We start from the raw sequence: 24,294 nt of genomic DNA, 5'->3' as shown, positions 1-24,294 counted from the left end.
CGGTCACGTCTCAGAGGCGTCCATCTTTCACCTCAAGATGACAACCAGCGAGCTGAAGCCTTCTTGAACTTGCAGGATAGGGAACCCAGTGCTCTGTGCTCCCCGCACCTCCTCCCACCCCAGACGAGGCATACTTACTTCATTAACAAGATCTCAGTCCAAGTTCCAGCTCTGCCCCTCAACTAGCGGTGCAACCCGAGCCTCCATTTCCTTAACTGTAAACTGGCAATGACAACAGCATGAAGGCTATGAAGCACTCATGTGGGAAGGAGTGTTCTGTAAGCAGTGAAGGCCTGCCCAAATGAAGTATGATTATTATAATTACCATGGTAGTCTGAGTGTCAGAGCCAAGCCTGCTTCCCCAGACTTGTCCTTACATGTGCTGCTCTAGCCTGATGATGGATGTAGTTTGGGTTGCCTGTTGGTACGAGCCTATTTTTAAAAGCCACTGGAGCCTGACTCAAACAGAGGAATGTTCGAGATTTCTTCCAGAATGAATTCCGGACTGCTACAATATCTGTCTCTGGTTCCCATGTCCCTGCACAGGGCCCCTCCCATCCCTGGAGGCCACATCGCAGTGGGGGAGGGGCGGGAGGGCCTGCGATCCTGTCCCCTCTGTCCAATCCCATGGCCTCTTTACAAGGTCTCCTGTATTTTGTTACTTGTGCCCTTCCCCCAAGTTTCCAGGTATACCTTCTTTAATCCAGAATCCACTTCCACCTTTTGCGGAATTACGAGCAATTACAGATGAACACTTTAGGACCAGGAAACAGGGAACTAGCTTGGATTCAGGGAGGCTGGAAGGCACCCATGGGAGGGAAGTGGACATTAGCCTCGGAAAGCAAGAGCTGGGTTGGAATCCAGACCTTGTCACCAAGAGCTCAAGGTCTCAGGCTCCTTTAAACTTGCTGCTCAGTTTCTGGATCAGTAAAATGGGGGGGATGCTAATTATTGTGGGTATTGAGGAGACAGCATATATAAACACCACACAAATGCTTCTACACAAGAAAAACTTCGGCCTCAGTTCCCCTGAAAGTCAATTATTAAAGTAATTTCCTGTGGGGCTAAAAAGAGAGACAGAACATTCTGCCAAAAACTTGAGTGTGAATGGCTAACGGCCTTGGGTACTATATTTAACTCCAAATTTTCCAGACATGAAGGCAAAGAGGGAAACGAGATGTGGTACATAGGTCTCTTTGTATACTAAGGGGTTATCTATTCTGAAGTAAGAAATCTCTTGTCATTAAATTCTAAGAGAAATTGATCACTACAACACACACACACCTCCCCATAGGGAGGCTGCAAGTGGTAAAAAAAAAAAAAAAAAAAAATTTCTCTCCCAGTTTTCCAAGAAGGGAGGGGTATAAGAAAAGGGGTAATATCATTAATGTTCGGAATGAGGGTTTATGGCTACCTTATCTATGCTGGATTTTAAATGCTACAAACTCCTCAGTGGGCCTTGGCAATAATTCAATGTTCTGTCAGTGTAATAGGGAAGAACCTTATTATTCTACTACAAGTTAATCACTAAAGGGATGTTGCCTATAAGATTAAATTATACATACTGACCCATCTCTGGGAACCCTGCCTCCCAGGTAATGAGCATTAAGCTAAAATACCTTTGTTTAGCTCACAGGAAACATCCTGACAGGCCTATCTGTGATTAGCTGCAAGAAGGAAGAAATTAACACATCCCCTTCCAAGTCTGGCAGGAACCAGGCCCTTACCCACCTCCCCTGTTAGTATTAAAGAAGCCAGAATTCTAACTCAGGGAAGATGGTTCTTTGAGACGCTAGTCTACCATCTCCTCGGTCTGCTGGCTTTCCAAATACAGTGGCTACTCCTTGCCCCAGCAGCTCGCCTCTCAACTTACTGGCCTGTTATGCTGTGAGCAGTACGAGCTTGGACTCAGTTACATCAGCAGATTTTGGAGGGACTGACATTTCTGGACCACTTCTCAGCGAGGGTGCTAAGCACGGGAATTAAGCCACAGTGCCGCAACTCCCCCACCGAGGGAGCCCCCATGGTTAGCTGACTGACGGTGAAACTGCTGCTGCACGCCAGGGGCGCCCTATGCCGGGAGAGGGTCTGGGGCAAGTTCTCCATCTTTGGGTACACTTCCGGAACCATGCACACTCAACAATACCTCCAGCCACCCAGTTCTGCACCACCCGAGACTTTTTTTTTAATCATAACGACAACATTTCCTTTTTTTTGTTTTTTTTTAATTTATTTTGGGCTGTGTTGGGTCTTCATTCCTGCATGCGGGCTTTGTCTAGTTGCGGTGAGCAGGGGCTACTCTTCATTGCAGTGCATGGGCTTCTCATTGCAGTGGCTTCTCTTGTTGTGGAGCACAGGCTCTAGGCGTGCGGGCTTCAGTAGTTGCAGCACACGGGCTCAGTAGTTGTGGCTTGCGGGCTCTAGAGCACAGGCTCAGTAGTTGTGGCGCATGGGCTCAGTTGCTCCGCGGCATGTGGGATCTTCCCGGACCAGGGATCAAACCCGTGTCCCCTGCATTGGCAGGCGGCTTCTCAACCACTGTGCCACCAGGGAAGACCCCACCCGAGACTTTAAACCAGTCGCCACCTCTCGTGAGTCCAGGAGAGTGAGAGCCGGGCTCACCTTCACTGTGGGCACTTGATCTGTGCCAGTCTCTGGTGACACCACGCAGCCCACGTGTCCCCCTCCTCCCTCTCCATATAAGACCTCCTTACAGGGACTTCCCTGGTGGCGCAGTGGTTAAGAATCTGCACAGGGGACACGGGTTTGAGCCCTGGTCCAGAAAGATCCCACATGCTGCGGAGCAACTAAGCCCATGAGCCACAACTACTGAGCCTGCACTCTAGAGCCCACGTGCCACAACTACTGAGCCCATGAGCCACAACTACTGAGCCTGCACTCTAGAGCCCACGCGCCACAACTACTGAGCCCATGAGCCACAACTACTGAAGCCCATGCACCTAGAGCCCGTGCTCCGCAACAAAGAGAAGCCACCACAATGAGAAGCCCACACACCTCAATGAAGAGTAGCCCCTGCTTGCTCCAACTAGAGAAAGCCCGCGTGCAGCAACGAAGACCCAACGCAGCCAAAAATAAATAAACAAATTTATGAAAAAAAAAAAAGATTCCCTTACAGGCTCGTCTCCTCCTGTGGCTGCAGCCCTCCTGTCTGGAACCATCCCCCATAACCCCCGCCTCAGGACAAGCAGCAGGATCAGAGAAATAGGATAAAGCAAACCCCAAAGAAAACCTGATCAGGGACTTCCCCGGTGGGCCAGTAGTAAAGAAACCGCCTCACAATGCAGGGGACGGGAGTTTGATCCCTGGTTGGGGGAACTAAGATCCCACATGCTGCGGGGCAATAAGCCCGTGCGCCACAACTACTGAGCTCGCGGGCCTCAATTAGAGAGCCCGTGTGCCACAAACTACAGAGCCCAAGCGCTCTGGAGTCCACGTGCTACAACTAGAGAGAAGCCCACACACAATGAAGAGCCTGCACACTGCAACGAAAGATCCTGCGTGCCTCAAAGAAGATCCCACATGCTGCAGCTAAGACCCGACATAGCCAAATAAATAAATATTTAAAAAAAAAGAAGAGAAATGCTGATCACCTCACATCTGTGAGGAGGAAGCTTCTCCTGCAAGCAGCCCCTCCCACGTCCTGCTGGTTTTTCCTGCTTCCAACGCACCCAGCCCCAGCTGTATTTCGCAAAGAATTCCTGCCACTACTGGGCTCCTAAGTGTAGATCCTCCCACCATAATCAATAGCAACCAGCATTCCCTCTGAAATGTATTTTTAAAGGTTTCTTCTGTCTTCCCTTCAATAAAAAGTGACAAGTGAGCTTTTTCCTTAGAAACATATACCAGATGACAAACATTACCAGAAAATGAAAGTAGAGAATTCTAGCAACAACTTTTGAGTTTTTTAAGATTGATTTTTGTTCAAATATTAAGATAAAGTAGTGTCTCAACAGATAAATACTCCTGCTATCCCCAATATAAGTAGTTTTTTGATTCCCTAGAATTATACTTCTGTGCTAGAAATTGAAAGAAACATTAAAATCAGCTATGTTAAAAATGGACTACAGGGCTTCCCTGGTGGCGCAGTGGTTGAGAGTCCGCCTGCCGATGCAGGGGACATGGGTTCGTGCCCCGGTCCGGGAAGATCCCACATGCCGCGGAGTGGCTGGGCCCGTGAGCCATGGCCGCTGAGGCTGCGCGTCCGGAGCCTGTGCTCCTCAACGGGAGAGGCCACAGCAGTGAGAGGCCCGCGTACCGCAAAAAAAAAAAAAAAAAAAAAAAAAAGGACTACAGCTGAGCAGGGAATTAGGGGCCTAGTGCACAACTTATAAGACTTATCATCCAGCTCTCTGGTCACTGCAGCAGATGGCAATTAATACCCGGAATTAAATCCAGACCCAGAAGCAAAGAACTACCTCACTGGCCGCCCTGCTGTACCAAACACCACTCCCCACCTCAGAATTCTGACACTTGACAGATGGAACCATCAGGAGAGTTACTGGCCTTCACAGTGTCTGACCCCAAGCAATTAGGGCTTGGCACTTCTAGTTTCCTTGAAAATAATCTTATCTTAGTTCAGGCTGCTATAACAAGTACCATGGACTAAGTGGCTTACAAACAACAGAAATTTATTTCTCACAGTTATAAAGGCTGTAAGTCCAAGATCAGGCCAGCGTGGTCAGGTTCTGGTGAGAGCCCTCTTCTGGGTTTCACACTACAGACTTCTTGCTGAAGGGGGGAAGCACCCTCCAGTGTCTTGAGGGTTTTGGGGTTTTGTTTTGATAGCACTAATCCCATTCATGAGGGCTCCACCCCATGACCTCTCAAAGGCCCCCCTTCATTTCCTAATACCATCACATTGGGAGTCAGTTAGAATTTCAACATATTCAGTCTATAGCAAAGCACTATCCATCCATCATCAAGTCTTTTTAAGTGTGCATTGTCAGTCTGGGTAGCAGAAGCAATACCTAAGTCAGGTACCTGCCATCTCCAGCCAGAACGTAGGAGAGGAGAGAAAAGCAGCATAGATAAGGGCTGGCAGGAAGCCCGTATCAAAAGCAACCAATCACCTGCAGTTTAGTCAACAGTATGGTACCCAGGTCAATTTCCTGGCTTTGATTACAAACTCTGGTTATGTAACATATTATCATTGGGAAAAGCTGAGAAGGGTACACAAGAACTCTATAATTTTTGCAACTTCTTGCAACTCTAAAATTACTTCAAAATAAAACATTAAAAAAAACTTTAAGCTACCAATCAGAGGTCACTTTTTAACAGGCTAAGGGATTGAGGCAAATAAAGACTTAAGTAAACCTTTTCTAACTGCTCCACCTCTAGCTTTTTACCATTTCAATATGCTTTAAAGCTTACATCCTTTCTTAAGGATTTTATACCCTTTGTTAAGGTTTTTTTAAGATTGTTATCCTGACATACAGTTTCCAGGACTGGAAACAAAATGGAAAACATGATCTTGTGTTTATACAAAATCTTGCTTAAAGTTTGGCAGTTCCTGAAAAAGTTAAACATAGAATTACCATATGATCCAGCAATTCCACTCCTAGCTATATAACCAAGATTATTGAAAACATATGTCCACACAAAAACGTGTACATAAATGTTCACTGCAGCATTAGTCATAATTGTCCCAAAGTGGAAACAGCCCAAATACCCATCAACTAAAACGTGGTGTATCTATAAATATACCATGGAACATTATTTGGCCATAAAAAAGAATGAAGTCCTGATACATGCTACAACATCAATGAATCTTAAAAACATTTTGCTTAAGTGAAAGAAGCCAGACATAAGAGACAACATATTATATGATTTAAATGAAATGTCCAGAGTTAGCAAAACCTCAGAGATAGAAAATAGATTAGTGGATGTCAGGGGCCGAATATGGCGTGGAGGCAGAGGATAGGAGTGACTATTAACGGGTACAGGGTTTCTTTTCGAGGTGATGAAAATGTTCTGGAATTAGATAGTGGTGATGTTGTAACCACCTTGCAAGTACGCTACAAACCACTGAATTGTATACTTCAAAATGGTGAATTTTACAGTATGTGAATTATATCTCAATTTAAAAAAAACAAAGCAAAACAAAAAATTCTGCTTAAAGTAGAGGAGAATTTTTCTTTCTTTTTTTTCCAGGCTTATCCCAGAACAATTAACTTTGCCTTGGTGAAGTACCTCACATATTGTGCTGAAGCTTGTCCTTGACTAGTCTGGCATGAGGCTAGTAAAGTGCTATACTTCATTCAACAAATACCTATTATGAGGTATTGGGGAGCAGGGCAAAGGAGGAGACAGGAAAGCATTCCTAAAAATACACAATGGAAAAACCAATCGTTACATATCTGAATGCCTTCCTGAGTCACGGGGGCATTGCCCTGAAGTACGTACCCGCTTGGTAAACTGAAAATGTTGTTAATTGCAACAGACCATTCTCCCCTTTCCCCAAATAAATATCTGCAGTTTGACTGTCCTTCTCTTTATAATTACTGAAATTTTCAAAATTTGAAGAGGGATCATTGGCTTCAAGCCTTTCTATATTTGAGAAACATGTTCACAAGGTTCTAGACCTCTAGGAATTCAGATTATCATCTGATCTCCTCCTAAGCCTTCATCTCTACAGACTGAAACACCCTCACAGCTTGGGTGCGTCTTCACAGGGCAGCCAGCCCCTCCTTCACCTTGACCGCCACAGCAAAGGGCCCTCCATCACCATACCTTCCCTAGGACCAGAGCTGCACACAGCACTCGCATCGTGATTTTGTATGAACACAGGATCATGTTTCCCATTTATTTCCAATACTGGAAACTGAATCATAATGCTTAGCGAGAGATTTGACTATACCAAATAAGAGTGATTTCTTTCTTTAATTGAGTATACGTTGAACCTCATGCATAAATAAGCATTGTGCATAAACTTCATGAGAACTTTGAGAACTCTGCCCAAGGAGGGTGCCCTCAATCAAGTCACTTCTTTGGGGGCTGTTTTAAAAGCCAGTTGATAAGTCAAAGCAAACAACAGTCTCTCTGCCTTAGAGCCACACCTGAATTCTGATTTTGAAAACTGGAATTGAAACTGTGACATCTCTGATTCTGTGTTGACCTCCAACTCTTCCCTAAATTAAATCTACCCTAAAGAATAAGGATTTTCCACCATGAAGAATGTTTCTTAGAGAGAGCACCACAGGCTCAGAGTAATTCTAGATGAGCAGTTCCAAAAATCAAAACCTCCCTCGATGATGACCCTCAAACTATAACTCTTCTAGAGGTGTTACTTTTGGTCCTTGTTTCCAAAAATTAAGTGAAAACAGTACACAATAATACATTGTTAGCATACGAAAAATATGAAGACATATGCAAAGACAGAAGATCTAGTAAGAATGAAAAACAGTGTTAAAGTGAATGACTGTAAGAATTTTCTTGAAGTGACTGTTACGCTGTTATGTTAAAAAGGAAAATACACCCTTGATGTTAGTCGTAACCATTCTTATCATACACTGTGTTCTGATATATTAATAGTCTACAACAACACCTACGTCCCCTTCTAGGTCAGAGCCCTTGACCCTGAGCCTGACTCCACGTAGGGAGAGGCATTCATCTTCCCCCCGGAGGACACCATCGGACATTGGCTCACAGAAAGCTTCCTCTTCTCTACCCACTCACACAGCTTTGTAAGGGCTCCCCCTTCTCTCTCTCAACTTGGAATCTCACTAAACAAAAGGCGAAGTGTCCCCTCCAGTGAGATGACTTGTGAAAACAGTTACTTCAGCTAATCCCAGCACTAATCCCTGGGCCATCCAGCAGTTTACGCTGCTCTACGCCACTTACACCCTTCTTCCGTTTCTTATTTCCAAGACAATTCAATAAGCAAAATACAACAGTTCTCAAATACACAGTGACTCAGAGTTCTTTCTAAGGACAACAAGAAGAACAGGCAATACTATAAGACGTGCAGGGCTGTGCTAGATCCATTTCTGAGACATGAGAATCTCTACCCAAATCTAGACGTGGCTGACTCCAAAATCTGCATCTTTGGCCATTACTCTTTGAAAACAACAATTAAAAGTTCTTCAGGTGCATTTATACAAAAAGTCTCATTTAAGCCTCTGAACAGGGCTGTGAGGAATGAAGGTGACAAAGACCCTGAGACGCTAAGGAGTAGAGCAGCTTGCCCAGGACCCCTGAGCTAGGAACAGAGCCAGAACCAGACAGCCTAGGACGGCCAACTAGATCCCTCATCTTTCCACTGACCCAGCCGCCCTGAAGTCTAAACAAACCACCTGGAAATAGTTATTGCCAGTGGTTTCCTAGACAATGAGAAAGAAAAAAAGGCTAAAAATCAATGGGATTTGGGAAAAAAGCTGCCTTCTCTCAACAATGTGATACTTTCTCATTTGGCCACACTCACATCCTCCCTTGACATCGCAAGGGACCTAATATGTAGAAGACAAAACGACAAACGTGGTGAGCTAGAAACAACCATGAGTTGTGCGACCACAAAGACTCAATACTGAGTCAGGTTCGCTGCTCTGACTGGGAGCCCTTGAGCACACAGCTCCTCAGGTGTAAAGTTACATCAGCTACCTTCGGGTAGGTCAAGTAACAGGCACAGAGTAGGTGTGCAAAAACCGTCAGTTCCCTTATACCACAATCAACTCCAGGGCTGGCAGAGGCTCCAGGGTCACAAAAAAAAAAAATCTCTACTCTGCAAGTTCGTCCTTTCAGAATGCCACTGATTCAAATGGAATTTGCTGACAGGAAAAAATACTTTCTCCTGGCAGTAGCACGTTCCCTGAGAAACTTGCATGAACTAGGGAGTAAACATACCAGCATCCTCCCATGAAAAACAAGAACATTATTCACAGTAGTCAAAAGGTGGAAACAATCCAAGAGTCCATCGATGGGTGAATGGATAAACAAAAGGTGTCTATACGTACAATGGAGGATTATTCAGCTTGAAAAGGAAGGAAATTCTGGCACGTGCTACATCATGGATGAACCTGGAGGATGCTACACTAAGTGAAATAAACCAGTCACAGACGGACAAATATATATGTGAGTCCACTTCTATGAGGTACCTGGGGTAATCAGATTCACAGAGACAGAAAGTGGCAGGGTGGCTGCCAGGGGCTGGTGGGGGAGGGAGTGAGGGGTTAGTGTTTAATTGGTACAGAGTTTCAGTTTGGGATAACAAAAAAGTTCTGGAAATGGAGAGTGGTGATGGTTAGACAACACTGTGAGTATACTTAATGCCACTGAACTACACACTTAGAAATGGTTAAAATGGTAAATTGTACATTACATATATTTTACAATTTTTTAAAATAGCAAAGATACTCCGATCATCCACAAAGGCCTTGGACTCTGCTTCCTGGGGTCTGGGCCACACCTCACCACTGCCCCCTCCCTGGTCCGGCTCATCTTTCCACCATCTTGAACAGGTCCACACCAAGGGCACTCACTCACCGGGCCGCAGGTTCACCGTGACCTCCTGCGGCGTCATCTGGATGACGTCTGACCCCGCGGGGCTGGAGCCCTTGCTGCTGAGAGGCAGGCTCCGAAGGACCTGGGTGCTGCTGACCGGACTCTCAAACTCGCCGCCACAGCCGTTCCTGACCAGGTTTGCCTTCAAGTCGCACCGGGAGGTGACCGACCGCAGGCTGCCAAAGTCCTGGAGGTGTGGAAACAGGGGAAGAGGGCAGGAGGTGGTCAGAGCAGCTCCAGGACACCTCAGGCTGTAGACTCATCACCACCCTGCGACCTCAGACCCTCTACATTCCATTTCCTAAAAGCAGACAAAACAGAAACTCCCCCAAGTGCCTCACCAAGCGTCATGAGGATTAAGTGAGGTGTCGGATGTGAAAGCATTTTGCAAGGTGTGAACACGCACAGTAAAAATGCTTGGTCTCGTTATTTTAATGGTCAAAAACGCTCCTTTAAAACATGTGCCTGTCTACACGATAAGCAGGAGAAAATAACTGATACGGTCAAAAGTCGCATAACTAAAAATTTTTGAAAGATACCATATAAGTGGCCAAGTAGTCATCACTCAGACAACAAGAGTCAACCTCTGAGCTGTTCCCTCATCTAGCATATCCAGGCACAACCATTCTGGAGAGCAATGCCGTACCTTTTGACCCCTTGGTCGCCTCCTAGGAATTTATCACCAGAAAATTATCAAAAGGAAAGCAAAACTCTGTAAGATATATACTGCATGTTCCTCAGAATAGCACAATCATAAACTTGAAGCCAAAATCCCTAAACCGGAAGAAAAATATGGTTTATCACCTCAATAGATGGTACAGCCATCACAAATAATTATGAAGAAGACTGAACAGAAATTTCAAAACATTAAGAATAAAAAATCAGAAAACAGAATGGTATCTGCATTAGGATGCCAAAGAAAAATAAAAACTTAAGATAGCTGAGGTGCTAGGGGAGAGGGAATAAAATGATATTTTTCTTTTTCTCTTTATTGTTGTTTAAACAATAAAGCCACACTGATAAGAAAAATCTTTCTTTCCTTCAGTTGGATTTAGGAGAAGGCTGTGCATCAGGATGACCCACCCCAGTTTGGGGTACTAGGAGTTTGGGCCATTTACTTTAAAATGAAATGATATACTTTGTTATAAAGTAGGATACCTAGCAGCAGTGATCGTTTTCCAGTAAGGGGGTTTTCAATGGCAAAGCAAACCCATTCACTGCTGGATGTAGAAAGGAAGATCCCCTCTTCCAGTTGGTTGGACTGGAGTAATGGCTGGAGGAGTTAGATGCTCTCTCTTCCTCCCGCCACTGTAAACACTTTGCCAAAGAGCCTCAGATGAGTCAAGAGTCCGCTGACCGCAGAGGGACTCCCCTCCCCCTTCATCATGGTCTAGGATGCCCCAGACCAGTCAGTGCCCACTGGGGTCTTTGCAAGACTCAAGACCAAGAAGTCAAGAAGACTGCAATATTTTTAAGTAAGTAAAACCAGATGTGTTGTTCTGGGCCTCTGTGCTTTTGGTTTTTTTGTTTGCTTATATCTGAATTTTTTTTTTTTAATTTTGTCTATTGAACTCTTGACATGATGGGAGATCTTGCATGTCAACAACCTCGGGACTGCGCTGTAAATATAAATGGCTCCACAGACACTTGTGGAACACGGTGAGAACAATGATTATTCTAGCAATTACAAGATTCCAAAGCTGAGGTTTCTAAACTGGGTTCCGAACAGTCTAGCTTGGCTCCGATGAAGCAGTAAAAACCTCCCAGGGATAGGGAAAGGAGAGGTAACCTCCTGAGGGCCTTACAGGTATGGGACTGCTGTCTTGAGCTGTGCGAGGCACAGGGTGAATTAGCTGTCCAGAGCTGAAAGCGCTTAGGGGTTCGCCTGCTCAGAGCGTACGTGGCTAGAGAATTTCTGAACTTCTTGCCAGCATGCTGGCCTTGCTACCAGCTCACCCAATTCCACGGAGCTGGCTGTCCTCCGCCCAGTTCTGATTGTCAAAGTGCACCTGTCTCCACCAGACCAGAGCACATCCCCTCCCCCACCCCACCAGGCTGGCGAGGAAAGCATCTTCAGTCTCCCAGGGGCGATGGAAACCCCTAACGGCCCTCCCCTTGGTCTGAAGCAGCCTGCATTCCGGAATAGACTAGGTCACAGAGCCAATCTGTTTCACCCTAAGCAGGAGGCAGCTACATGATTCCTCACCACAGCCTCAGCCATTCACGTCATCAAAATCATTCCCTAGGGCTTCCCTGGTGGCGCACTGGTTGAGAGTCCACCTGCCGATGCAGGGGACACGGGTTCGTGCCCCGGTCCGGGAAGATCCGTGGAGCGGCTGGGCCCGTGAGCCATGGCCGCTGAGCCTGTGCATCCGGAGCCTGTGCTCCGCAATGGGAGAGGCCACAGCAGTGAGAGGCCCGCGTACCGCAAAAAAAAAAAAAAAAAAAATCATTCCCTAATGCCTGGACACCTTCACCAGCAATGAACTTCGTCCAAGCTTCCCAGTCAATATGCTCAAAGGCCGTTTCCGACAGGCAGTACCAGTCCCTGAGGGAGGACTTGTACAGGGCCACCTGCTGCTCAGGGTAGATGTACCTGCTGGGCTCCTCAGGAGACCTGAAGTCCAGGACGTGCTTCCCACACCTGAAGAACTGAGAGGCAGCCACAGAGTGCCAATTACAACCTTGTTTGTGTAGCTGGCTTTCCTGATTGTGCTCTGGGGCTTCTTTATTCTCTAGGATGTTAGGAGCAAAGCCCTCTTCATGCCCCTCATTGGTAACAGCTTTCCCTTCATTCTCCTTAGTAACATTCTTCAAGGTGGTGGCAAACCTCCAATCCAATGCACGTGGCTTCCGTGAAGTTTGCTGCACCAGCAGGAAAGACCGTGAACTCCTGTCACCCAGCTGCCAGCGCGAGAACCGCCACTGAGAACATTCAAACTGCCAGTTGCAGGATGACTTCAGAAGTGCCTACCACTCAGCAATGTGACAGTACGGGGAGCCCACTTCTCAGCAGCTCCAGCGGCACAGGCAGCAAGGGACAGCCTACTGTGGCACTCATACCAAACTCAGACTTGGCCTCAGGGCCATCCATTTCTATCAGGTTTGCCAACCTTCTCCTGTTTCACAGAGTTCAGTTGCTTGCTACTTGGGGAAGTCCCAGTGGTTTCAGTGATGTGCTTGAGAACCTTTGAGACGCCTTTATATATTGAGTCCTGTCACTGTCCCAGATCTTTAGGGCCTCAAAGACACTGGCTGAGGCACCTCTGGGCATGGAAGTCTGGAGAACCTTCTGAGAGTAAGGCAGCTATCTCGACATCAATCAAGGATGCCCACAATAGTTGAAGGTCTCTCCGGCATGCAGTCTGAAAAGAGCCATGACTGACTTCTAGCATAGGCTCTTGCTGCCCAAGAAAGGGACAGAGAGCGCTGCAGACCCTGCAGGGAATGGCAACCCCACCAGCCCAAGGGCTTTGCCTCTATTCCCCTCCTCTAGCTCCTCTCTAGATATTTTAATTTTGAATAAGGATGGATGCATATTTAAAGAGAGGAAACCAAAACCACAAAGACCAGGGGCATATATTGTGACGGTTATGACCTTCCAGGTACACACATGTTATAAATAAAGACAATGCCTCGATACCACCATTTCCAAGCTTCGAATTCAGTGAATGCAGAGGCCCCAAATTATAAACCCTTGCAGGAAAGGAAGACTCGTGATTAAGAAAATCCTCCTCTTATGAGTGACATCCTGAAGTCTGATGTGCTAAGAGCCTTCAGATCCCAGAGACCTGACACCTGACCCTCTGCCAGGTGTCAGAACACAGCAAGTTCCAGGGGGAAGGGACCTTGGATGCATCACCTGGTGCCAGCCCCTCACTTCTACAGATGAGGAATCAGAAGCCCACACGCTTAAGTTCATGCGTATGTTCTCCTGAGAAGTTTAAGTGTCTCCGGCCTCAGCTTTCTGGAAGTAAGCTCAGTGTTCTTTGCATCATCTGCCTCCCTTCTCAGCCAAGGTCACGGCTGAATTCCAGAGCGGGAAACTGACTCTGGGCCCCCAAACTCCAACCCTCTGAATTTACTATCTCCTTGCTGCCTCAGGTGTTGAGCTCTTCCTGCCACCTATCAAACTTGGAGGGTAAATAGCCACTTGATGCAGAAAAACAGGTATGAGTCTTCATCTCAACACAGAAAAATGGAAACTACTTTCAGGATGGGCTCTCATGGGGCAGCTCAAATGCTCACAGGTGCTTACAGCTCCGGGCCAGAAGAGGTTTCAGTTCGTGAAGGAAGCATCTGTCCGTGGTCTCCAGAAACACCATCACGAACCCTCCAAAGGGCTCACGAGGGAAGGGTAACTACATGACAGGCAAATTACCAAGAGAAGCAACAGAATGCACACTGGAACTTGAAATACCTTTCAGGGCTTTTAGTCACTAAGCGGTAATAATACAAGAAAGAAAAGGGAGGCGTTCCAAATTTAGATGGCTTTTACTTTTGTTCCGACACTGGCACTCGCTCGGAGTTGTTACCGCCTGGCCCTCTCTGCTCCCTCCATCGCCTATTACATGGAGGATATAATGAGGTCTACTGTTCACTGTACACTGAACTCCCCTACGTTCTGTTAATAAAAAACCTCCCTCCTGCACCCAAGGCCACCGTGGCCAGGGCACTCGGTTTGTCCGCCTGTGCCACTCTGGTCATCACATCCTCTGGGCGCCTCGCTGCCTGCTGCGGAAACAAACAGCAGGGTGGAAGAGTTGAGAAACTGCAGGCCTGGGGGAAGAGGAACCCAGGCAGGAAAGGGGGCAGACTGCCGGATCCTGGGATGAGGGGGAAGAAGTCACAAACTGGTGAACAGGCAGAGCACCGGGCAGAGGCACGGAGCCAGCTGCTTTCTGGGCTTCGGCCCTGGCTCGACAGAGCCCTTGTGGATTAGGGGGCGGGGGAGGGGAGCAGAAGGTTAAGGGATGACAAACTGAACTCTGTGCACCATCAACACACCCCCACGTGGCCTGCCTGCCTGGGGGAGGGGGAAATCCCTGTCAGCTTCCGCTCAGCTCACTTAATGCACTGGACAAATGTTCACGAAGCACCTGCAATAGGCCGAGATGCTTCTTTCAGGACCGCAAAGAGATGTTCTCTCATAGGTCTGTATTTTATTGTGAGCTGGGGCGGACGCTTATGTTTTTCATTCCTTCCCAGCTCAAAGGAGACTACAGGTCATGCGCCCTCCCTCTCCTTTCCCCACCACGGTAATCTCCCAGGAGGCCCAGGCGGCCAGTCTTGCTTCCCAGCCTCTACTCTGTCTCCTTCCTCACATTGCCACCTCCAGTCCTACTGACCCCTTCATTCCTTCTCTCCACGTCCACCTCCAAGGCAAAGACCCTTCCCCGCGGCCCAGGTTCTCCACCTCCTCCCACGTCTGCCCCTACATCCACCATCCAAGCGCCCCAGGCCTCCCTGTTCTTGTCCCGCGGGATTCCACGGGGTGGCCATGCCTGCCCGGTCCTTCTCCCTCTGGTTTCACAGCAACCTGGACCGCTCACAGCAACATGGCCTCAGGTTGGCTCACGTTCACACCTCAAGAGTCTCCCTCACCCCCAACCCTGAGTGCCATCGCCCTGTCTGCCTCTGCCTCCACCGGGGCTCCCACAACCCTTCTTTCCGTGCGGGGCCGGGGGGACCACACGCCAGTCCTTCAGCCCCGCCCACTTCTCCCCAAACCTTGTCCTCTGTCCAGCACGCTGGCCTCCCTGCCCCTGGCACAGGCTGCTGGTCCACAAAGCCCCTTCCCCCTTCCTCCCCAGCACACAGCTAGATTAAGTCTCCCAGCTCCTACTGCACTTAGGCTGAGGGATGTAACTGGTTACAGGCGAGAAAAGGTGAGTGGAAATAACATAGGCTGTCCCGAGGCCTTGCCATAAAAGCATTCACACGCATTCTTCCCCGCACACGTCTCTTCACAGCTAGCTGGGTTGTGAAACTTACTCTCTTAGAGCAGAGACAAATGTCTGCTTTTAAAAAATGAAGGACAAAATAGACAATAAGCTGCCGGCGTTTGCTGCATGTTTTACGCCATGCAGTACAAACAGCACAGGGAGTGTTCAAACTGCCGAGAACAGCCCAGGGCTGTGACGAAGGACAGGAGACAGGGGCTGAGCTGTGTGGTAAAGACCAGCAGCATCTCTTCAACATCCTCGTCTAGGGTAAGGGAGAGTCTGGCAACTCTGGTCTTGAAGCCGGAGGGTAAGGTCTAAAGCAAAGGTGCCGGGACTTCCCTGGTGGCACAGTGGTTAAGAATCCACCTGCCAGGGGGCTTCCCTGGTGGCGCAGTGGTTGAGAGTCCGCCTGCCGATGCAGGGGACGCGGGTTCGTGCCCCGGACCGGGAAGATCCCACATGCCGCGGAGCGGCTGGGCCCGTGAGCCATGGCCGCTGGGCCTGCGCGTCCGGAGCCTGTGCCCCGCAACGGGAGAGGCCACAACAGTGAGAGGCCCGCATACCGCAAAAAAAAAAAAAAAAAAAAAAAAAAAGAATCCACCTGCCAAAGCAAGGGACACGGTTCGAGCCCTGATCCAGGAAGGTTCCACATGCCGCGGAGCAACTCAGCCCGTGTGCCATTACTGAGCCCATGCGCCGCAACTACTGAAGCCCGTGCGCTCTAGGGCCCGTGTGCCGCAACTACTGAGTCCGCGTGCTGCAACTACTGAAGCCCACACACCCAGAGCCCGTGCTCCGCAACAAGAGAAGCCACCGCAATGAGAAGCCCACACACCACAACGAAGAGTAGCTCTCGCTCACCGCAACTAGAGAAAGCCTGCACACAGCAACGAAGACCCAACGCAGCCAAAAACAAATAAAATTTTTTTTTAAATCCCCAAACACAATAAAAAAAAATAAAGCAGCGGTCCCCAGCCTTTTTGCCACCAGGGACTGGTTTCGTGGAAGACAATTTTTCCATGGACGGGGGGATGGGGGGGGAAGGCTCAGGAGGTAACGCAAGCGATGGGGAGCAGCTGATGAAGCTTTGCTCGCTGGCCCGCCACTCACCTCCTGCTGTGCGGCCAGGTTCCTAACAGTCCACAGACCAGTACCGGTCCGTGGCCCAGAGCTTGGGGACCCCTTGTCTAAAGCCACCAGGGAAAATGAAGCCACAGTTAGAAAATGAAGACAGGAGGGGCTTCCTTGGTGGCGCAGTGGTTGAGAGTCCACCTGCCGATACAGGGGACGCGGGTTCGTGCCCTGGTCCAGGAAGATCCCACATGCCGGGGAGCGGCTGGGCCCGTGAGCCATGGCCGCTGGGCCTGCACGTCCAGAGCCTGTGCTCCGCAACGGGAGAGGCCACAACAGTGAGAGGCCCGCCTACCGCAAAAGGGAAAAAAAAAAAAAAGAAGAAAATGAAGACAGAGCAGACAGAACCAGCATGAAGTATGGAGACGGTGGAGGGGGGGTGTGAGGGCACTGGCTGACTCAAACGCCACACCTGTGGGAGAATACAGTGACGAGAGGGGGGACTGGGGAGAGGAGATGGAATTAGGCTACAAGCAGTGTTAAATGCAGAGTAAGACGTCCCCACCCCCACCCCAAATAAATAAGGAAGTCATTGTGGGATCTGGAGCAGCGGGCTCCTGACGGAATGTGCTCGGGGGTTAATCTGTGGCGGTATGCAGCCACAGGGTGGCTAGCGGCGGATCAGCATCCACGGGAACACACTAGTTAGGGACCAGGCCCTCCCTGGCCCTCCACTCGGCACCAGCCCTCCAGCGCACACACGTCATGTGTTCTTGGCAGAAACCTCACTTCTGCGCTGATGTCCCAGGATTCACTGTTAAGGCACTCGGCCACACTTATCCTGTCTCGCTAAGAGGCAGGGGTTGATCAAAACTATTCCTGAATGCCCCAAACCCAGCTCTCTGAAACACACTCAGGCCATGGGGAAAGTTCACCTCCCAAGAGGGTGGGAAGCCGCATTCCCGAGCAGGCATCACAGGAGGTTCTTCAGCCAAGATTGAGGCTATAAGCACAGAGCGAACCCAGGTGTGGGGCCAGGACAATGATATGCTCCGCAAGATAACATCAGTCACTACCAGTGTCGGGACGTCAGACTTGGGAAGTACTAGCCCAGGAACGGAAGAGACCTAAAGTAGACAATGCAGCCCGGCTTCCTGATCCCACTGCCCACACTCCACTAGAAAATATCCGTAGATGACAAGGTTCAGGAGGCTTGGTTACTTAGCAGTCCCATCCACAAGCCCTCTCGTGAACTGATCTCATTTTGTACTCCCAAAATGCTGGAGGGTGAGAATTCTCATCTTCATTTTACATACCAAGAAAGTGACAATAAATAAATCATGGTAAAACTGAGATTTAAACTTTCGTTTTCTAACTCCATGTCTTTTTAGCAGGCTTCTTTTATCAAATATGAATTCCTGCCAGATTCTTGGCCAGATCTGAAGATGAATAAGACAAAGATTCTCAAGGAGATGATGATTTAATTGGAAGCAGGCATGAAAACAAATGCACAGAATAAGAGGCTATAAGTGCAACGGAAGGAGGACGGACTACAGGGGAGACAAAGAGGTGGTCATGGCCTGTACGTGCAGACACGTAATAAACAGCCACTCAGTGAAATCCTTCCATCAATCTTACTGAGCAACTACTATGTGCCAGGCACCAGTCAGGGTGTGGGGGATCCAGCAGTGAAGAAACCAGATAAAACCACTGCCATAACATTCTGGTGGAGGGAGCTTACATTCTCATTTCAGATGGATGGATGGATGGACGGACAGATGGATGGTTGGACAGATGGATGGATAGATGGTTGGGTGGACAGACAGATGTGTCTGGGGGAAAACCATGGAAGTTTTCATGGAGTAGATGAGTCTTGAACTAACTTTTTCTTTTTTTTTTTAATTTTTGGCTGTGTTGGGTCTTCCTTGCTGCGTGCGGGTTTTCTCTAGTTGCAGTGAGCAGGGGCTACTCTTCACTGAGGTGCACAGGCTTCTCAGTGCGGTGGCTTCCCTTGTTGTGGAGCACGGGCTCTAGGCACGTGGGCTTCAGTCGTTGTGGTGCACGGGTTCAGTAGTTGTGGCGCACGGGCTTGGTTGCTCCATGGCATGTGGGATCTTCCTGGACCAGGGCTCAAACCCGTGTCCCGTGCACTGGCAGGCAGATTCTTAACCACTGCGCCACCAGGGAAGCCCTTGAACTCTTGAAAACTGAAGACAAGGTGCTGGTCAGGGAAAGGAGGGGAAAGCCGGGAAGGCCCTGCAGGAGAAGCAGCAGCACAGGGAAAACCATGAGGGTGTACATCAGTCAGGACTCTCTGGGGACCTTCGAGCCATTCCCTGGGGCTAAAGTGTTGCGGGCAAGCAAGGGATGAAGGTGGGGAGGCAGGCAGGGGCTACAGAACTTGGATTTGTCATGCAGGTCATAAGGAACCAGTGAAAGGTTTTAAAGAAAGTTGATAACAAAGACAGTACAATTAAGCACAAATACGAGGGGTTCATATGTTGGGAAGAGTCCTCTCTCAAAGTAGCTTGTTTAGTAATCTTACTCTCTACTAGAAAAAATTCTAGAATAGTCACATGGAAGAGGCAGTGTAGCCTAGAAGAGAGAGCCTGGGCTCAGAAGTCCAGGAAGCCAGACTGAAACCCTAACTTTGGAACATGGTGTGGCCTTGAAACAGTCACTTCCCCTCTCTGAGACTGAGATTTTCATCAGTAAAACGGGTGTACTGCCACCCACCCGACAGAGCTGTCGTGCGGATTAGACACACGATATACGAAATGTGTGGCATCTAGTAGGGGGTCCCCACACGATTGTTCTCAGCCATCAGAGGCTAAAGGAGTCCCTAGACTTCTGCAGTTGCATCATGGCGATGAGGTCTGGCCTCCCAGGAGCCATCCTTGGTCCTCCTGACAGGCACGCACATTGAACTGCAGAGGCTGAGGCAGCCCAAATGGCGAACCTTGGGTTCTTTTAAGAATACCTTTAACGGTGTACTAGTGCAGAGAGGGTTTGTGCTCCATGGTTCCAACAAGTTTAGAAAAGTGACCCAGAAATTTCCCCCAAGACAGGAGGGTTAGAAATTGAATATTTCCTGATGAGCCCACCAAGCACTGGTATTTGTATTGCTTTACGATAGCAATACGCCTATCACCACCCCAAACTTACATCCCTTCCTACAGGGTTTGAAGAAACAGCAGCCATTGTCTTCAAATAAAATCATTTCACAGAGGCCAGTTCATATTATTCATCCTCAGATAAGTCACTCCACAATGACTGGCGTCCACCAACAGGCCACCCACCCAGGCATGTTTTAAATTGTTATGCAACAGACTCACTTCACAAGCTCAGGTCTTTTACCAAACTGCAGAAAACTATACAAGAGTCATAACTGGTTCCCCCACAAAAGGGAAGAAGACCTTGCTTCCCCAAAACAGGATTAAACCATTCAACACTACCTAGAGACCCAACTTATAAAAATGTAGCTTTTCTTTTCGTCATCGCCTTGGGAGAAAGAGGAAGAGGCAATTCGCAGAATCTGCACAGTCAACTTGCGTGCTGTGGTGCAGCCCATGCCCTCCCCCACCCCTCTCCCACCCCTCCCCCACCCCTCACAGCACTCCTCCCCTCCCCCACACACATACCTCTTTGGAGCACCAGGCACATTTTGGGTGGATTAGCAGACATTCTTCACAAGAGGTGGCACTTCCACTAGTGCATATGTTGAGACCTTCAAAGAAAGATAAAGATGCACCAATTAGTTTCTGGCCGTAATCTCTATTAATGTGGCTTTTGAATGGGGCGGGAGGAGGAGTCACTTCCTTTTTTTTTTACCAGGGGACCTCCGCGAGGCTGAGGGGTGCAAGGCCCCTGTGCTAACTGCAGGTGAAGGCTCACTGGCCAAAGCTAAAGACGGACAGTTTTCGAAGCACCCACCACGTGCACACTTGTGTTAGCAACTCCCATTCCTTCTGCTGCACCCACTTAGTTCCCACTGCCTTCTCCAGTAACACAGCAGGTCCTGCCTCATTGAGGGGGAACAAGGCCCCTTTACACTTAGTCCAGCCAAAATGACAAAAATAGTACAAAAAGGCAAAAAAAAAAAAAACCAATCGATCTTCTTCAGGCATAAGAAAATCCTGAATCAGGTACTGTCACACCAAATCCACAGTGTACCAAAAGAAGCCAGCACAGCCCTTAAAGAAGAATACATTCCAGGAATACAATGTCAGCTTAAGATATGGGAAATCCATTAATTCAATATATCTACTAGTAGGTCAAGTAAGAAAAAAACATACCACCTCAGGAGGTAATAAAAAGGCATTTGAGGGGCTTCCCTGGTGGCGCAGTGACTGAGCGTCCGCCTGCCGATGCAGGGGACACGGGTTCGTGCCCCGGTCCAGGAAGATCCCACATGCTTGCGTACCGCAAAAAAAAAAAAAAAAAAAAAAAAAAAAGGCATTTGATCAAATTCAAAATCCATCCCTGATTTTTAAATAAAATCAGAAACTAAGATTAGAAGGAAACTTCTATATTGCTATAAAAGTCACTCATTTCAAGCCCAGGCCAGTACCTCCTCCACCCCATCCCTGTGCCGTTCATCTGGGGAGGGGCCTCCCAAGGCAGGCTCCACTGTGGTACTGAGGTTAAAGCCCTTGTCCCCTCTCCTCACCTACCTCCCTACCTCACTCTACCCCACCTCCAGCTCCCACCCCCAACAGCAAAGACATTCTTGGTGAAACTTAGCATCCAGTTCTTTTTCTTCCTTTCTGAAACATCCCTGACAGATTTCTTTTGACCAAGAGCAGAACTGGTTGGTTTTTCTCTGAAATAGAAATAACTTTATTTGGTCCTCACAGCACTAACAGACCCACTGGGTCTCTTCTGGCTATTGCCTAGGGGCACAGCAGATAAATAGAAAAAAGAAAAACCCAGGGCCACCAGCCCTAGGAAGAAGGGCTCAGACCATAAAGGGGAAAATAAAGAGTCAATGAGATTAACAAGAGAGAGTGGAAGAGAAAACACCGGGAGGCGGAGACTATTCCCTAGCTCCACAAAACAACATAACAATATTGGTTGTAAGACATCTTAAAACTGTAACATTTCCCTAATTTGCTCATTTTAACTGTCTGCTTCTTCTTTGTCACTAGCAGTGAAAATCCTCAGCAAGTGGGTGACGCAGGAAGCTGCACCGTGTCACCCCACACTAGAGGGAACAAATACCATTTGGGATAATAATGGCAGCTGGGATGGAACCTGAGGTGCTAGGAGGAAAGGCAGGGCAGCTTTGGGAGCCCACAGAGGGCAAGAATGATGGTTTTCCCCAGCCAGAGACCCCAACCTGAACCCTCCCCACCAGCCATCGCCCTGTTGGGACCCCTGCCTCATACCCCTGGAGCTGGGGGACCACAATCTCACTGCCAGGCCTACAGCAGGACCTCCTGGGTGCAGTAATGGACTCAGAACACATTTTCCGGAAGAAACAAGCTGGGACCAACCACCATGCACGCCTCATTTCAGGAGGTAGAGTCTTTTCCGGGTCCCAAACACTCACCAAGAAGGTCTTAGAATCCAGCCCACGGGGGAAGTTGGGCTTGCCTGCCTCCTGCCCGCCTTGACAACCCCCTTTCTCATTGTAAAATGAATCCACTCACTTGGAGACGTTCAGATAGACACTTTTTAAAACACCTTTTAAATAATGCCATTTGCAGCAGCAACATGGATGGTCCTAGAGATTGTCATACTGAGTAAAGTAAGTCAGACAGAGAAAGACAAATATCATATGATATCGCTTATATGTGGAATCTAAAAAAAGGCTACAAATGAACTTATCTACAAAACAGAAATAGAGTTACAGATGTAGAAAATAAACTTATAGTTACCGAGGGATAAGGGGGGAGGGGAGGGATAATAAATAAAATAAAACAAAATATAATAAAATTAAAAAGCCTTTTAAAAAAGAGAATGATGGCAGGAAAAGTTTCAAAATGCCAGTTCCATGTTTTGGTCTAATCTCCTTACTGGAATCGCTTTGCTGTACAGCAGAAATAAACACAACATTGTAAATCAACTATACTTCAATTAAAAAAAAAGATATTCCCCAGAATACTTAGCTTGAAGTATTGACATTAAATAAATAGATGTGGATAACTGAAACAAAAAAAAAAAAAAAAAAAAAACTCCTTACCTGTCAGAAACCACTACCTGAGGGGGTGAAAAAAAATCAAAACTAGAATGAAAGTGACTTTTCTTCTGCTCTCCTCAACCTTATCAAATACACACTCAGGCCCTTGTGGCATGTCATTTGCTTTGATGTATAAAATCATTTCTATAAAAATAATGGAACTGCAGAACCCTGGAGCTAGAAATGCTTTAGCATAAGCTCGTCAAGTCACCTCATTTTACAGTTGAAAACATGAGAAAACAAGAGTGACTTGAAAGAAGGAGCCCAGTCTACAAGTAAGAGGTCGGAAGGGGCACTGGGGCTTCCCTGGTGGCACAGTGGTTGAAAGTCCGCCTGCCAATGCAGGGGACACAGGTTCGTGCCCCGGTCCGGGAAGATCCCACATGCCGCGGAGCGGCCCGTCCGGAGCCTGTGCTCTGCAGCGGGAGAGGCCACAACAGTGACAGGCCCGCATACCACAAAAAAAAAAAAAAAAAACACACAGAAGGGGCACTGGTCGGCAAGTGCCCACGTAGGGTACCTGCCTGGGGATCCCTGCACCATCCCAGACGCAGGCCATGTGACCAGTGAGCTCCAGGGTCCTCTGGAGGAGAGAAGTCCAACAGGCCCTCAGTCAGAAAGGAATTTGAGATTGGATGTCTCATTTATGTCTCTGCCCTAATCAACATAAATTCACAAACACCGCTTTCTAAATAGCAGGGCCTCATCACTGAGCTCTGGGACCTTGGGTCGGGGTCCAGGTTCACAGCATTAAGGGCTCCTCTGTTCTGACCCATATCAGACTGGGCTCTGGTCGTCTGCTTTGTCAGCCCCAAAGACCTTGGACGTAATCCTGAAGAGGCTCCAAGGATGTGACAGGCATCTGGTAGGAAAACATACTGAACAACTATAAAATATTTGTCATCCTTAATTGTTTCTGTTACTCTTACATATTCACATGCAATAGTAAAGTAGTTTCCCTGCACTCAAAATGATTCCTCTAAAATCACATTGCTATCATCTGTAGTAACTGTAAATGGAAAGTAACCTTTTACAATCGTATAAAAATTAAGAATTTATTTTAAATATAAAAACAAAACTAGGTTGCTGTTGGGACACATTAAAATTCAAGAAACCCTGTTCTAAGCATGTCCCAAACGCCAAGCACCGGACTAGGGGATGCTAGAGATACAGAGATGAATGACCCAGGCCTTGCTCCCCAGGAGCTCACAGTCTGCCAGGGACCAGGTAGCAGCCAGGAACTCAGGGAACCAGAAGCACAGACCGTGTGCTGATATGAGCCACGGTGCCAGCCTTACTCCCTCTGGCATCTCTCCTCTTTCCACCTATTAATATTTCAGTAAGCTTAGATTTGGCTGGATGAGTCACTTGGCACCAATAGCATTTTGAAAGGAAGGAAGCAATGAAAAAAACGTTAAACAGCTGCAGTTCACAAATGTCAGAGTGTTGCGTCTAGGTCATGGTAATAGATGCTAGCGGCCCAGACAGTGGCCACAACTTTTCTTGGTTACTGTTTGCACAGTGACCATTCCAGCTCAATGTCAGCTGCCTGCAGCCCTTAATGTCTCTGAAGCCAGGGGT

General features: G+C 48.0%; 1 protein-coding gene across 2 annotated transcripts in view; it reads right to left on the bottom strand.

Moving 5' to 3' along the window:
• ITGB5 (integrin subunit beta 5) overlaps nucleotides 1–24,294 on the bottom strand; it is a 112,269-nt gene that overhangs the window by 82,213 nt on the left and 5,762 nt on the right. Inside the window, exons 2-3 of one of the 2 annotated variants that reach the window (XM_032629316.1) lie at nucleotides 20,174–20,259; nucleotides 9,499–9,703 (exon numbers count right to left, since the gene is read on the bottom strand). In XM_032629316.1, coding sequence (XP_032485207.1) covers nucleotides 9,499–9,703; nucleotides 20,174–20,259 — 291 coding nt within the window. Of the gene's footprint in view, nucleotides 1–138; nucleotides 400–9,498; nucleotides 9,704–20,173; nucleotides 20,260–24,294 lie in introns of those variants that run through there. The other variant, XM_032629317.1, reaches the window with a different exon arrangement.

The sequence above is a fragment of the Phocoena sinus genome, chromosome 4 (genome assembly GCF_008692025.1).
Source record: "Phocoena sinus isolate mPhoSin1 chromosome 4, mPhoSin1.pri, whole genome shotgun sequence".
Taxonomy (NCBI): domain Eukaryota; kingdom Metazoa; phylum Chordata; class Mammalia; order Artiodactyla; family Phocoenidae; genus Phocoena; species Phocoena sinus.
The sequence above is the reverse complement of the archived record's forward strand: the minus strand, read 5'-3'. Positions and strand labels throughout refer to the sequence as shown.